Raw genomic sequence first — 14,347 nt, forward strand, 5'->3', positions numbered from 1 at the left:
TAATGTTTCAGTATATTTTGTGTGCAAGTGCATGATGTACAAAATAATTGTTAATATGATTCACATAATATATGGGGCTGCTACAGAATATCCCATCCAAAAATAGACTGTACAGCCGAACCAGTCTTTGCAATTTTTTTTGTACCTCTTAAGTCTCCCCTATGATCTTAATGGCAAGTGTAATTTCTGTACTTCAGTGTTCCCCACTCAGATCACTTTGGGGCCCATGTTATACTTCTATCACTTAAACAACAGGAGCATTTGTCCGTCCACTCTACTGTGTGTCATGAAGCCATCTAGCAGTCCATTCTAGAACACATCTCTTGACTCTGCAGGATTTGAATTTATCCATTAATCTATTATATAGTGGCTCATGAAAAATCTTTTGGAAATCTGGGGGTTATTGCATCAGCCATATTACTCTTGTCCATTAATTTACCTCTTCAAAACACTCAAAAAGGTTTGACAAGCTGGACTTCCCCATTTGAAATCTGTGCTGATTTTGCTTTTCTTTTTAAAGATTTTTCTCTTTATCCATTTTTGATAGGGATTCCTTTCTTTTCTCCCACCTGTGTGAAGCTGACTGGTGTGTAGTCCCCTGGATGTATTCCATATCCCTTGTTACAAATTGGTACTGTGTTAATTACGGTACTTGCTGTTCTTTTGATACAACTTCTTTTAGACTGTGCAGTTGAGTCTCAGCTGGCTCTTGCCTTAATTTAATTAAAATGCAATTTGTCTAGACCATGAGTTTCATCCCCTGGGGGATTCATTGTTTTACTCAAAATTCTTTATTTAAAATGCATGTAATATCATTTCTAATCTAATTTTTAATGTCATGGCTATACATTCCCTCTTAATAGCAATTACTGAAACAAAGTATTTATGGCCCTTCTCTTTCCCTGGTCTGAGAGTTTATTCCATGTAATTCCTCTTCCCGTGATTTATGTGCTTGTATATTATTTCGATTGTGTTCCTTGATAATAATTCCATCTTTCTTTTGACTTCCTAATCAAATTTTTGGCATCTCTCATAATTTTTGTATTCTCTTGTCTGTGCTCTTATCCAATTACTGCATTCAGTTTTCCTTCCCTTTGTTTTTATGTATCTTATATAAGTGTTTACTTGCATATTGCTTTAGTACCCTTAGATTCTGAATACAATTAAGCAAGAATAATGTGAATTGATATAATGTCTTAATGTACAAATCATAAGACTCAGGCTGTTCATCCCATCAAATCTGCCTCACTGCTGATCCATTTTCCCACTCAGCCCCACTGCCTGCCCTTCTCCCATGACCTTTGAAGCCCTTAACCTATCAATCTCTGTCTTAAATACATTCAATGACTTGGCCTCCACAACTGCCTGTGGCATCAAATTCAACAGATTCACCATCCTCTGGCTAGAGAAATTCCCCTGCATCTCTGTTCTAAGTGGACCCCTTTCAATCCTGAAGTTGTGCCCTCTTGTCCTTGTCTCTCCCACCATGGGAAGCAACCTTTCTACATCTACTCTGTCCATGCCTTTTAACATTCAAAATGTTTCAATGAGATCTCCCATCATTCTTCTAAATTCCGGCATATGTAGGCCAAGAGCTGTCAAATGTTCCTCATAAGATAACCCTTTCATACCCAGAATCACTTAAAAACTGATTCTTTTAATTTTAGTTTCTCCTTGTTAAATCCCAAATTGAACTCAGTCATATTGTGATCACTGTCCCCTAATGGCTCCTTTACTCTCAACTCTCTTTGGTGTATTACACAACACTTAGTCCAGTAGAGCTGATCACCTAGTTGGCTCATTAACAAGCTGGTCTTAAAAAACCATCTCGTAGGCATTCTAAAAATTCTCTCTTGAGATCCAGACCCAAACTGGTTTTCCCTAATCTACTTGCATGTTAAAATCCCCCATGACTACCATAACATCGCCCTTCTGACACACCTTTTCTATTTGCTACTTTAATTCATAGCTCCTGGCTACTGTTTGGAGGTCTGTATATAACTGCCAACAGAGTATTTTTACCCTTGCCATTTCTTAACTCAACCCACAATGATTCTATATTTTCTGATGCTATGTCACTACTTTCTGGTGATTTAATGTTATTTCTAAAAATAGAGCTCTGCCACCCCTTCTGCTTACCTGCCTACCCTTTTGACATACTGTGTATGCCTGGATATTCATTTCCCAATGACATCCATCTTTTAGCCATGGTTACAACATCATACCTGGAAATCTGTAGTTGTACTTCAAGGTCATCCACTTTATTTTTTGTTATGCTGTGTCCATGTAAATATAAAATCTTTAGCCCTGAATTTGTTACTTTTAAAAATCTCTGTGTCCTTGTTGCATTGCAGCTCATTCCTATGGTTGCAATTTTGCTGTATCTGCCTGTCCTTCCACAGAAACTCCCTATCATTTGTCTCTGCTTGTGTGCCAACTACCTCTTCTGCTTCTTCACTTTTGTTCCCACCCCTTGTCAATCTAGTTTAAACCACCCTTCCTCCCCCCCCCCCCCCCCCCCCCCCCACCACAGCAATAGCAAACTTACCTCCAATTCAGGTGCATCCTGACTCACTTGTTCAGGTCACCCCTTCTCCAGAAAAGGCTCCAATTATTCAAGAACTTGAAACCCTACGCCTGGCATCATCTCCTCAGCCACTCATTTGTCTGCTGTATTTTCCTGTTCTGGCCTTCCCTAGCTTGTGGCACTGGGAGTAATCCAGATATGACACCTTGGCAGTACTGCTCTTCAGTCTCTTTTCTAACTGCTTAAACTTGCTTTGCAGGACCTCTACCCCACTCCTGTCTATCATCAGTACCATATGTACCACAACCTTTGGCTGCTCATCTTCTGCAACTACTCAGACAGGCTGGACCTGAGCATCCGGGAGGCAAAATAGCATGCTGGAGTCTTTTTCATGGTTGCAGAATCCCTTGTCTGTTCCCCTAACTATTGAGTCTCCTATGACTTTTGCTCTAGCTGACTTCACCCTTCCCATCTGAGGCTCCTTGCTATTGGTCTGGCTGCTGCTTTGTCCAGATAAGTCATCCTCCTCAGCATTGTCCAAAGGTGTACTTGTTGCTTAGGGAAATGAGTACAGGGTGACCCTTTCTCCCCTTACCTCTCTCGATGTTCACCCATTTACTAGCTGAATCGTGCACACTAGGTGGAACCACCTGTTACTTGTCTTATCTGCTTCTTGCTCAGCCTTCTGATGTTACTCAATTAATCCAACTCTAATTTCTTAATATGGTCTTTCAGAAGCTGGAGTTAGCTGTACTTTCTGCTGTACTTCTCGCAGGTGTCGTCGTGATATACTAAGAGGCTTCACTGGAGCTTTGTCAAATATAAATTAAGTACAAAGATTTGATCCTTGATATCCTTCATAATTGAAAAATCTGCCTGTTTCAGCTTTGTCCATATTCAATTTAAGCTGAACAATATTCTCAGGTACAGAACTACAACCTTCTGAGAGAAGAAATTCCTCCTTACTCTAATCTTAAGTGGGGTTGCCTTATTCTTGACCAATTTCTCATTGGTCTAGATTCCCCTAAGATAGTAAACATCCTGTGAACACCCACTCCTTGAATTCCCACAAAATATTGTTTCAATAGATTAGTTAATATTCTTCTAAACACTATTGAAGCTATGTCAAATTACTGATTATACCCTACTACTCCACCCTCTACTATAGTCACTAATAAACTCATACCCAAACTTTGAGTTCTTGGCCTCAACACCCTCTTCTGTAACAGATAGCACCACACTATTGCAGCACCAGTGACCTGGATTTGAATCTGGCACAGTCTCTAAGAAGTTCATATGTTCTCCAGGTTCCTCCCACCTCCAAAAATGTCTGAGGTTTATAGGATAATTGGTGTAATGTAAAATTAAATTAACTCAATCCTTGACTTTCTATCGAACAGAATGCAAACAGTGAAGATGGGATACAATAGCTGCTTCATAATCATACTTAACCCCAGTGATCCACCCCTGCTTAATTACCTCTACACCCACGACTGGCAACCTCATCGTTTAAGTTTGTTCATGGCACCACATGATGGGTGGGATGTCAAACAATGATTAGACTGAATACATGAAGAATGTTTCTGCCTACATTAATGTCACTTTTGTAGAGACAGTAGATAACTTCAATTTTTACTGAAGGGCCTATCCCATCCTGTTCATACTTTCTTCCTCCCCCTGTCAGGGAGAAGGTTCAAGAATGTGAAATCATTCACCAACAGGCTCAAAGTTGGGTTCTTCCCCACTACCATCAAGCTTGAATGAATCTCTCAGATGTGTTCCCATGCTGCTCTTTTTATGTACTAATTTATCTTTTCACTGTAACATTGTTCTCTACTTTGTATGGTTATATGCATGTTTGAGTTGATAAACTGATCATGGAAGATCCCTTTTCACTGTACCAGGTATCGCGTGACAATAAACTTGAATTAATTCCTGTGGGTGATGAGTAAATTGGACTTGTTGCATTAGAATATGACAGCATAGTTTTGGGGGACTTCTAAGTTTAAAGGGGGTGTTTAAGGATGTGTTGACTAACTCAGTGTAGAGTTGATTTGGGTCAGGAGAGGTGATAAAGATAATCATGTTGCTCTTGTAGATTTGTTGTCAGCAATTAAATTTGACAGTAGTACTGAATTGTCTCTAGTCAATGGATAATTGACAGGATGAATTGAAGTGATAAGATAGAGATTGTGGTAAAGATCAAGTGCAAATGTTTGCATCTTCCTGATGTATAATAGAGGAAATTTCTCCTTATCCAGAAGTAAAAGGTAGATGTGGAATTTTGATGCAGAGAAATGGTCAAGAGAATCATGAAATAGTGGATATTATAATTGTTTATGCTTCCTTGTATTTGAATTATCTGGCTGATAAGTAATATGTACTGGAGAAATGGGAGGGGTAATGCTGGCAAGGAAACTTTAAGCATTTCCCATTGCCTTTCCACTTATTTACTGGCCTTATTGTTTATTTTACTGCATTTTATTTCAATAACCTCAAAATGGGCGATTATAGGATTACTTTCCTATATTTATTCAGATTTGTTCTTCATTTCAAGGTCCTATAGCAAATCTTCCCTTAGAGCAGAAAGAAGATGTTCAGTAGACTCAAGAAGAAAGAACTTCTAGAGTTAAGAATCTTAAAGCACAGAAACAAGCCTTTCTACCCTACTTGTCCATGTACTTGTTCAAATGTCTTTTAAACATTACAATTGTACATGCCACTACTACTTTCTCTGGCAGCTCTTTCCATGTTCCAACCATCTTCTCTGTGGAAAAGGTGCTCCTCAAGTCCTTTTTAAAATTTTTCCCTCTCCAATTTACTCCTTTCTTGTTTCAGATTTCCCTATCCTGGGAAATAGGCTGTGATTATTTACCTTATCTCTGCCACTCATGATTTTTTAAACCTCCCTAATATCTTCCCCCCAAATTCCTTGGGAGAAAAGTCCCAGCCTCTGCTTGTAATGCAAGCCCACCAGTTCTATTTACATTTTTGTGAATCTTTTCTGCACCCTTTCCAGCTTAAAGCTGTCTTTCCTATAGCTGGGTGAACAGAACTGGCAACTGCTCCAAATGTGGTCTCACCAACATCTTGTACAGTTAATGTTACGTGTGGTAGTATTTTTTGTGTGCTCAAGGCCCTCCCTTTATAGCTAGGTAATTATTTCAGAACTATGGTCACGCTTTCACATGTGTAACAGCCAGCTGAGCCACAGCAAAGCTCCACAAATGGAAGAGGAATAATGAATGAATTCATTCCTGTTGGTGTTGATTGAAAGATGAATGTTGGTGAACCACAAAATCTCTCCTGCCGTTTAGTGCCTGATCTTTTATGCCTGGGCCTATTAATCCGGCCTGTTGGAGAGCAGCAGCAATCATTAACGATCCACACCATCCAGGACATGCTCTGTTCTTGTTGCTGCCATCAGGAAAGAGTGCCACAGGACTTGTACCACCAGGTTCAGGAACAGCTGCTACCCCTCCACCATCAGTCTCCAAAACAACAAACTCAATTAGCGACTCAAGGACTCTTATTTTGCACATTATTTATTACTGAATATTTTTTCTTCTGTATTGCAGTCAGTTTTTTTATTTTTCTTGGTTTGTTTGCTTTTCTCAATTGTATATGTATCATTTATTGAGCACAGTTTTTCGTACTACAAATACTGCTAAGTAGAAATTTTGTCTGGCCCACAGGAAAAAAGAATTTCAGGGTTGTACGTGATGTAATGTATGTTCTCTGACAATAAATATGAACTTTGATCTAAACTGAATGAAAAGTATACATGTTGGATGTCAGGAAACATTTAAGCACTGTGTTGCATTTTCCACCTGAACATTTCTGGCATAATTAATCTTTGTTTCTACATGCATTTTTGTTCATTTTTGCTTAATCAACTAATTGTGTTCTCTCTCTTTACCTACTTAATATTTAATTTTTAAGTAAAAACTTTTTTTTAACTTTGCTATGCTATCTCATCAAGCCTGTAATGCTAATTCATTAGTTTTTAAAGGAAAAATAGTTTGTGTCGGTCAAGAACATTTTAATATTCAAAGGATTGCGAAATCCCAATAAAATGCAAGTAATTGTATCTTCATTGCAGTATACTGCATATAACATTGTTTGTTTGGTTCAGTAATGCAAATTATGTTTGAACTAGCTTCTAAAACAATGTGATGATGAAGAACTGATGGAATTGGCTCTTCCCAGGCTTACTAAAGTCATCACTCTCTGGGAATTTCTGTTGATGAAGGTAAGTGACCTTTCATGAATAATTGTACCTTTTATGAAAGATAATTATGTTTCATGTAATTTCTAATGAATATTTCAGAGAAATTCCTAGTACAGTATTTTATCCACAAGAATACACTCACCAGAGTATGCTTTATCTAGCCCAAGGTAAACTCTATTGACTATCCCAGAACTTTCAACAGTTGCATACGTTCTACTACTTTCAGACTTCTGCACAGGTTATTTTTTTAATATATATTTTTTCATAGAAATTTATTAAGTTTTAGTAGTTTTAGGGCAGGTGCAATTACAATATTTAAGTAAAATTGACTGCAAAACATTTTTGTCACGTACTAATTTATGTAAATATTTGATGTGCATGACATTGGTTTCACAATAGGCCAAGTAATTGCAAGCAAATCAGAAAAAACTGCATAGACTTTGCTGTTGATGATATTATTCATCCAGCAGTAACATGCAAAGTGCAATATTTTAACATGCTGTACTGTTTCAGAGAAATAATTTATGTTCCACTTGTTTATAAAACTTGCATTTCAGAAGATGTTATTATCACTTAAAGTTGCATTCCTTCTTGGCTCCATTGGAGATAGTCAAATAAAAAACTGCATGCTGTTGCAGGCATACCAGGCCCTGGGAACTCTAAATAAAGAACATCAACATTTATTTAAAAACCTTAAGTGTGCATGTGTATATGTGTGCAAAAAGCTCCCTTAATTCACAAGTTATTCATAAATACACCATTTTGCAAGTCTTTCCACCCCTATCGCAAACTGGAAATAATGGTGACCGAAACAGAATCCTCGGTGAAAATTGTTAGCAGTACGTCAGCTGGGATGGTTTCATGAAAGCTGCCACCCCTGTGGTGCTGTACTCAAAATGGTGGACCTAGTTATTAAGGTGAGGAGTTCTGACTTTTCTTCCTAACTGCTTTTCTCCCTCCTCAAAAAAAAAATGCTTAAAACAGAGAAAATAATGTGTGCAGATGTCTGTCTATAGTTCTGGTTTATGACCTGTTCTTTGGTTAAAGTTAATACAACAGTTAACTTTTGGAAATAAACCTACCCACAGCCAAAATAATCTTGGAGAGTTGCCAGTCTTTGAATCCTTTAAATTTCTCTCTTTATAGATGAAATCCTCCCAGTCTGATGGTCCCTTTGCAGTCTGGGTATGGTAGTTTTAATGCTACTACTTCTCATCCCATACTGCCACTCTTTCAGCTTAAAAACAACTGAACAAAATTATTTTGATATTGACAAATTAACATTCATTGATGTTTTAAATAGTTTATGAATGATATGCATTGCCACGTTCTCATGTCTTTTGACATGCAAAACCAGAAATATAAGCAATATGCAATCACCAGCTGTCATTAGTTTAAAAGTGTCAGATTAATATTTCAGATGTAGAGCATTCATTGAATTGAATTGTATACCAAATCATTGACGTGTTGCATTTCCTTCATTTATTTTTTTTAAATTTGAAGTCTTCAGATAAGTTGAATTTTGCATTTCTGGTTACACACCAAATGGTCACCGAAGTAATACAGTGGCTATATATGCTTCCAAATTATTAATAATTATTTCTAAGGGCTCATTATGAAAGAATGCTTCTTTAAGGTTGTACACAGACTCCAAAGGTTTTTTTTTTATTTCCTGCAATAAGGATACTTTGTGGGCTAAGAGAAAATGTGACATGAATCAGGAATTTTGGCCTGTTGAGAAACCAAAGCACATAACAGAATTGTTTCTTGGGCATTACTCCAGGAAATACATTTATGCTGAACTATCTTTATAATTTTTTTCTTGTGATAGCAATTCAATATTTAAAATCTTAATTCATGTCTGGTAAATTCTATTGTAAAAATCCTGCTCTTAATATTGAATGCTGAATTCCTAGGTGGAAAAAGGACGACCCGCCAGACCACAATTTCAAGATGTATATAGAGAGTTTGAGATGCTTCATAAACATGTGAAGAAAATGGCTGAAGAGCACTTAAATAGTTCCATTCGAATAATAAATCCTCAACAGCCTTTACAGATTTCTAGTCTGCAGGTAAATAAATGCTACAGAGGTGTTTATAGGACAAACAATTTAATATAGTGATATAGTGCATTTCTTATACATTTTATGTTACTGATAATCTTGCTTGATTGTAATAACTAGCAAATATACATCAAAATAATTCTGACTTTTTTTTTAAAGATTTACTGTATTTTCCTTTGAATGGCATCTCCTAATTGTTTTGTAATGAAGATTTCAGCTCAAGTCAACTCCTAGCCAATTTGTTGTTTATGTACATCTCAAAAACATTTTATACAAGACAATTTTATGTCTTTAGAGCCTACTTGATGTTTACCAACAATTCAAATTCATCACTCAAGTGTTACATTTTTATATATGAATGAGATACAGATAATATGGGAATAACCCAATGAAGCTCAGGTTAAGTAATAATATCACACCAGTCATTGTCCCAACAACTTTTAGGATCATTTGATTAATATGAAATGAGTCTGTGACATTGCACATGAACAATTTGTTCTTTCAAAAGTGAGAGGTGCTAGAAAATTGTATGTTGCTGCTCTCTCAGTTGTTTTATTTTTCTGACAGAAAATTTGTTTTGTGTTGGGTTGGTGTATCTGGTTTTCTCAGCCATGCTTATACAAACTATGTGAATTACATTTTGTATATTATATGTTGATAAAGGAATCTTGTACCTTGTAATACCAGCTCCAGATTTTACTTATGTAATGCTCCTGGCTGACTATCCAACTTTCTCTTCTGGAAACACAAGCTCTCCAATTCTGCTACCCTAACTTCCACCAAGTTTTGACCTATGCCCAAGCAGTCAATTCTATCATAATTATCAGATTAGACATGTATTTAACACTACTCGTATAGATACCATAATTTTTGATGCAATTAATTAAATATTCCCATACTCATCGCATTTTTTTTTTAAAGCCCACGTCAAAAGTATGATGAAAAGTTTATTCGGAAAGATAGGTTTTAAGGAGAACCATAAATGGTGAATATTAATTGGAGAGAGTAGATTAAGGAGGGGGTCAGATGTTGTTCATTGTTATTCATCTGAATTCTTGATTCGTACTGGCTGTGCATCCTAACCTTACCTGCGGAACAGAAATTCTTGCTGGAACTTTGATTGCTGCCACGTTAATGATTAAAGAGTTTGTGGTACAGGAACTTCACATTAATTTTTTTAAAGGAGAGAACATCTATATTTCAGAATGCTGAAATAGTTCATTACTAATCAGTAAATGAAGGTATACCTCTGCAATAATTTTAGGAATTGAGTAGAAATTATAACGTTTATTTTCTATAAACATTCCAGGTTGCTGAGTCACTCGGAATAACTGAGCACATGAATAAAGAAAATCAGCAAGACGCAAGCATGTCTCTGACCTACAGATTAGTGACTGTGGATGATCAAAACCGTATAAATTCACCTGCTGAAAAACATGTCATGGAGGTATCTGAAATTCAGACATCCAATGTAAAGTAGTAATATTGGTTTCAATCAGACAGAATAGTTGTTTATTTTTGATATTGTCACAGATTTTATAGACAATCTTCCTTCAATTTTTACCTTATAATTTCTATAAATCTTTTAACCAGAGAAAATAAGAACTTGGATTCAGTGAGTTCGTCATTATAAACCACTGAGAGGAATATTTCAAACTGATCATACTATGGATTTTAAAATCAACTCTCTTTTTTCCTGATTTGGCAATATCTTAAGTCTACAGATGGGACCAAACTGTTCAAATTCTCTTTCCTGTTTTTCTCTGAGCTGCGTTGATCTCCTTTGCAAAAGCTTTCTTTCTCCTGTCTTAAAATTGTATGGTTTCATACCCACACAGAATGGAGAAAAGGCTTGAGCAAATAATGTAATTGTGTTTAGATAAGCATATGGATGTTTAAAAAAAAGGGTAATGAGTGATGTCACAAAAAATTTGATTGTTGTGAAGTACGTTTACTTAGGTTTACATCAGTCAGCGCAACGTCGCGGGCTTAAGGTCTATATTTTTAATGTTTTATGTTATAGTGATACCACAAAATTGCAAATGGGTGTAGAAACTTGGAAGATGAATTTGTTACAGTATTAGCTTTTTCAAAGCCAAAAAAATGCAAGAATGTTGGAGATAATAAGGATGTAAATAAATGTGAAATACACCTCCTAATCGGGCGCACCAGTTGCTGGGCTGACTTTGCCTGAAAAATACTATCACTCAGAGCTGAATAATATAAGATGTATTGTAAGAGATGTGGATACAGTAGAGAAGGCCAGCATTCAACACATCCCAATTGCCCATATGGTGATGGATAGCATTTTATTGAACCACTGCAGTCCTTGTGTTGAATATGCTTTCACAATGCTGTATGGATTTGATCCAGAAAATGAAGGAATTGCAATTTCTAGTTCACAATGGTGTGTACCTTGGAAAAAAACATGCAGTAGGAACCCTCTACTGTGTGACGGGTTCTTCTGTGAGCAGACTAACAGGTTCTCTAATATTCATACAGCTGTTTAAAGAGCATAGGATTGCAATTTAAAGGAAAATTAATTAGCACCAAGCAAGGGCTCATTCATATTCCTGGTGTATTTAAGCCTGTTGGTGCATGCTTTCACAATCTTGATAGGCAAGATGGAAACTTTTTTTTCCAAGATGAGAATGTTAAATACTAGAAGAAAGTTTAAAGATTTATGAAGCAGTTTTTTTAAATATACAGAGTGGTTGGTTCCTTGGACAAATTGCTAGAGGAAGTGGTGGAAGCAGATATGATGACGACTTTTCAGGGACATTCAGGCAGACAAATATTTAGGCAATGGAAGGAAGGGGTGTAGATCATGTGCAAGCAAATATGCAGTTTAAATTGGCATAATAGCCAGCCTTGGCATGGTGGGCTGAAGAGGCTGCACTATATTCACCATCCTCTGAAAAAATTTCGCCTCATCTGGATCTTAAATGGCTCACCTCTTATTTTCAAACTGTATCGCATGACTCGATGCTTGGTCCTCCCTGCATTGACTTTAAGAATTTTACGTTTTGAAGCGATCTTCTCTCAACATTTTGAACCTCTTTCACACATTTTTCTGTTTCATCTGATGAGTGGTGGTCAAATAATAACAAGAAAGATGTAAATCAGGGGTGTCAAACTCAAATTCACGGAGGGCCAAAATTAAAAACTTGGACTAAGTCGAGGGCCGAACTAAATATTTATTGAAAGTTTTCAACAACATCTGCATGTTTTCTCTTCTTTCAACATATGTAATGTTAAACTTTAGGAGGATAATGTTACAGGTCAGGAGTAGGTAGCTCAAGTTCACCCTTTGCTTGACCTGAGGGAAACATATTTGGTCCCTGTGGAGATGTAGTCAGCATTCACAGGCTGTGTCCATTTTGGCCTGCATCAGGACTTGGCATTTCCTGCTCACTCCTCAGGCTCTAGGCCTCTATTCACCCTTGACCCACCATCCCTCTACCTGACCAGTCCTTTACCCTACTCACCCCTCACTCCACTCGCTCTGCCTCTATCCACCCCATCCTATACACGCCCCTCTACTGCCTCTCCTCTCAACCTGTTCCTCCCTCTACCCGTCTCTCACCCTCTAATCACCCCTCCCCTACTCGCCCTGCTCTTCCCCTTTTACCTCTTCCCTATCCACCCCTCCTTCTACTCATCCCTCCCTCTAACTGCCCCTCGCACCACCATAACTTCCCCTGCCCATTACTCCTCACCTACACCCTCTGCCCACCCCTGCTTACCCGCCCACTCAGGCCCAGCACGCTGCCAATCAGCCTTTGCGGACAGCCACCATCTCTCTCTTCACGTGCAGGGCCGAACCAGCCGTCCCTGGGGTCCGCGCGGGTGCAAGCGCTGAAGGCCGTGGCGACCGGGAGAAGTGCGCTCGCGCTGTGGAAGGGCCGTCCGGTGCCAGTCACGCGGGGCTCGCGCTGCCCGGGGGCCGCGCGCAGCCTGCCATGTCCGTCGCGCCGACAGGAAATCACAGGCGCTCGCCCATCCGCCGCACCGCTCGACAGGTGGGAGAAGAGACTGGTTGTGCGGGGAGCCTTCCAATTGGCTTGCTGGCTGATGACATCGACAGACTTCTCGTGTTACAATTTCTCGTGTTACAATGGGGAAGGATGTGCAATAAAGGGGGAGGATGGTGGGGGTGACATTACCAAAAAACAGCATCGGCTCTCGCTGCAGGCCGGGCCACCTCTAATACATTTTTGAAATGATCTTGCGGGCCAACCGCGGGCCAGAGTTTGACATGTGTGATGTAAATTCTCTTTCTCAACCTCTCTTTTCTTATTTATAATGAATAGTAAAATCGGTGGCTTTGACCTAGCTTGTGGTCACCTGCTCAGATTCCCTGCATGATTTGGAGTCGGGCTTTATTCAATAATTCACTTAGGAGTACTTTGGATCATTTTACTACATTGCTATACATAGTTTCTGTGGTAAATGGTTGATAGGAAAAGAAGAATAATTTGCTCTTTTGTAACATATTTAGTTTTGCAAAGGCTGAGATTTGTCTCTGCCTCATGGGTCATTGCTTTTAATTATTAATGGGTGAAATTTGATTGTGTAAGCTTGTATTCTCAGGATTACTATTGTATTCACTATTCAGGCATTAATTAGTTGTTTTGCATTACTTAAAATATTTTATTTCGTGATAATCCTCCCTTGTGAAATGTGTGGAGAAATTTATTTAAATTGATATTTTAAATTATCCCTTTGCTCTTTCAGCAAGACTTTGGTGTGCTGTCCCCATCATCAAAACGAATGAAAATTGATAACCCTATGGGAGAAACTGAAAATAACTTGAATCAAAATGGAATAGAAGTAACCAGTAAAGAACATTTACAGAGCTTAAATAATGAAACAGGTATTTAATATTTTACAATTTAGTTAGGAGTTCTGGTGTGATGTATTATTGTAGTTTTATTGAGGATAGAATATAAATCCTTGCTAATATTTGTATTTGTTACTTAAACCATATACAGTCCAGCTCTTTTACTGAAATTAAAGCTTTATAAAAAATCTGGATCAAGTGTGCTAGCTTTGTTATCTTCCAAGTTTACTGTGTAAGAGGCATTTTAACTCTGAGCCATGAATACCATATTTTGCAGCCTTGCCAGCATTGAACACTCCCAGCTCAGATTAAACGGAGGATAAGACATCAACATTTAGCACTTTTGTGTCTTCATTCCCTCCTCAGAAAATTGCTGCAATCTACTCTGACATTCTTTTGACAGCTCTGATAAGAATGTAGCTTGATGCAAAAACCAAATTACCATTCGAAGTTCGATTAAGACTGCACACACTTCACATTTCAGACCTTTGTGTGGTTCGATGTGGTACTGTAATGGAATAAGTTAATAAAATCATGATCAAATATATCTTAAAAGGGAAAGATTGAGAGGTTTAGTTATTAGGTCACATTTCACAAATAAACATCTTACTATGCAAGAGTAGACTTCATGGCTGCATTTGGCTTTGCAGAGACAATGGAGAGTGCTCATGAGAGTTTCACTA

The 14,347-nt window shown here is 37.9% G+C and overlaps 1 protein-coding gene across 1 annotated transcript in view; it reads left to right on the plus strand.

Annotated features, from left to right (window-relative positions):
• Positions 1 to 14,347, plus strand: part of znf839 (zinc finger protein 839) — a 40,712-nt gene that overhangs the window by 21,771 nt on the left and 4,594 nt on the right. Inside the window, exons 4-7 of the mRNA XM_069916454.1 lie at positions 6,687 to 6,779; positions 8,675 to 8,830; positions 10,131 to 10,268; positions 13,559 to 13,697. Coding sequence (XP_069772555.1) covers positions 6,687 to 6,779; positions 8,675 to 8,830; positions 10,131 to 10,268; positions 13,559 to 13,697 — 526 coding nt within the window. The remainder of the gene's footprint in view (positions 1 to 6,686; positions 6,780 to 8,674; positions 8,831 to 10,130; positions 10,269 to 13,558; positions 13,698 to 14,347) is intronic.

This window comes from Narcine bancroftii, chromosome 2, assembly GCF_036971445.1.
Source record: "Narcine bancroftii isolate sNarBan1 chromosome 2, sNarBan1.hap1, whole genome shotgun sequence".
Taxonomy (NCBI): Eukaryota; Metazoa; Chordata; class Chondrichthyes; order Torpediniformes; family Narcinidae; genus Narcine; species Narcine bancroftii.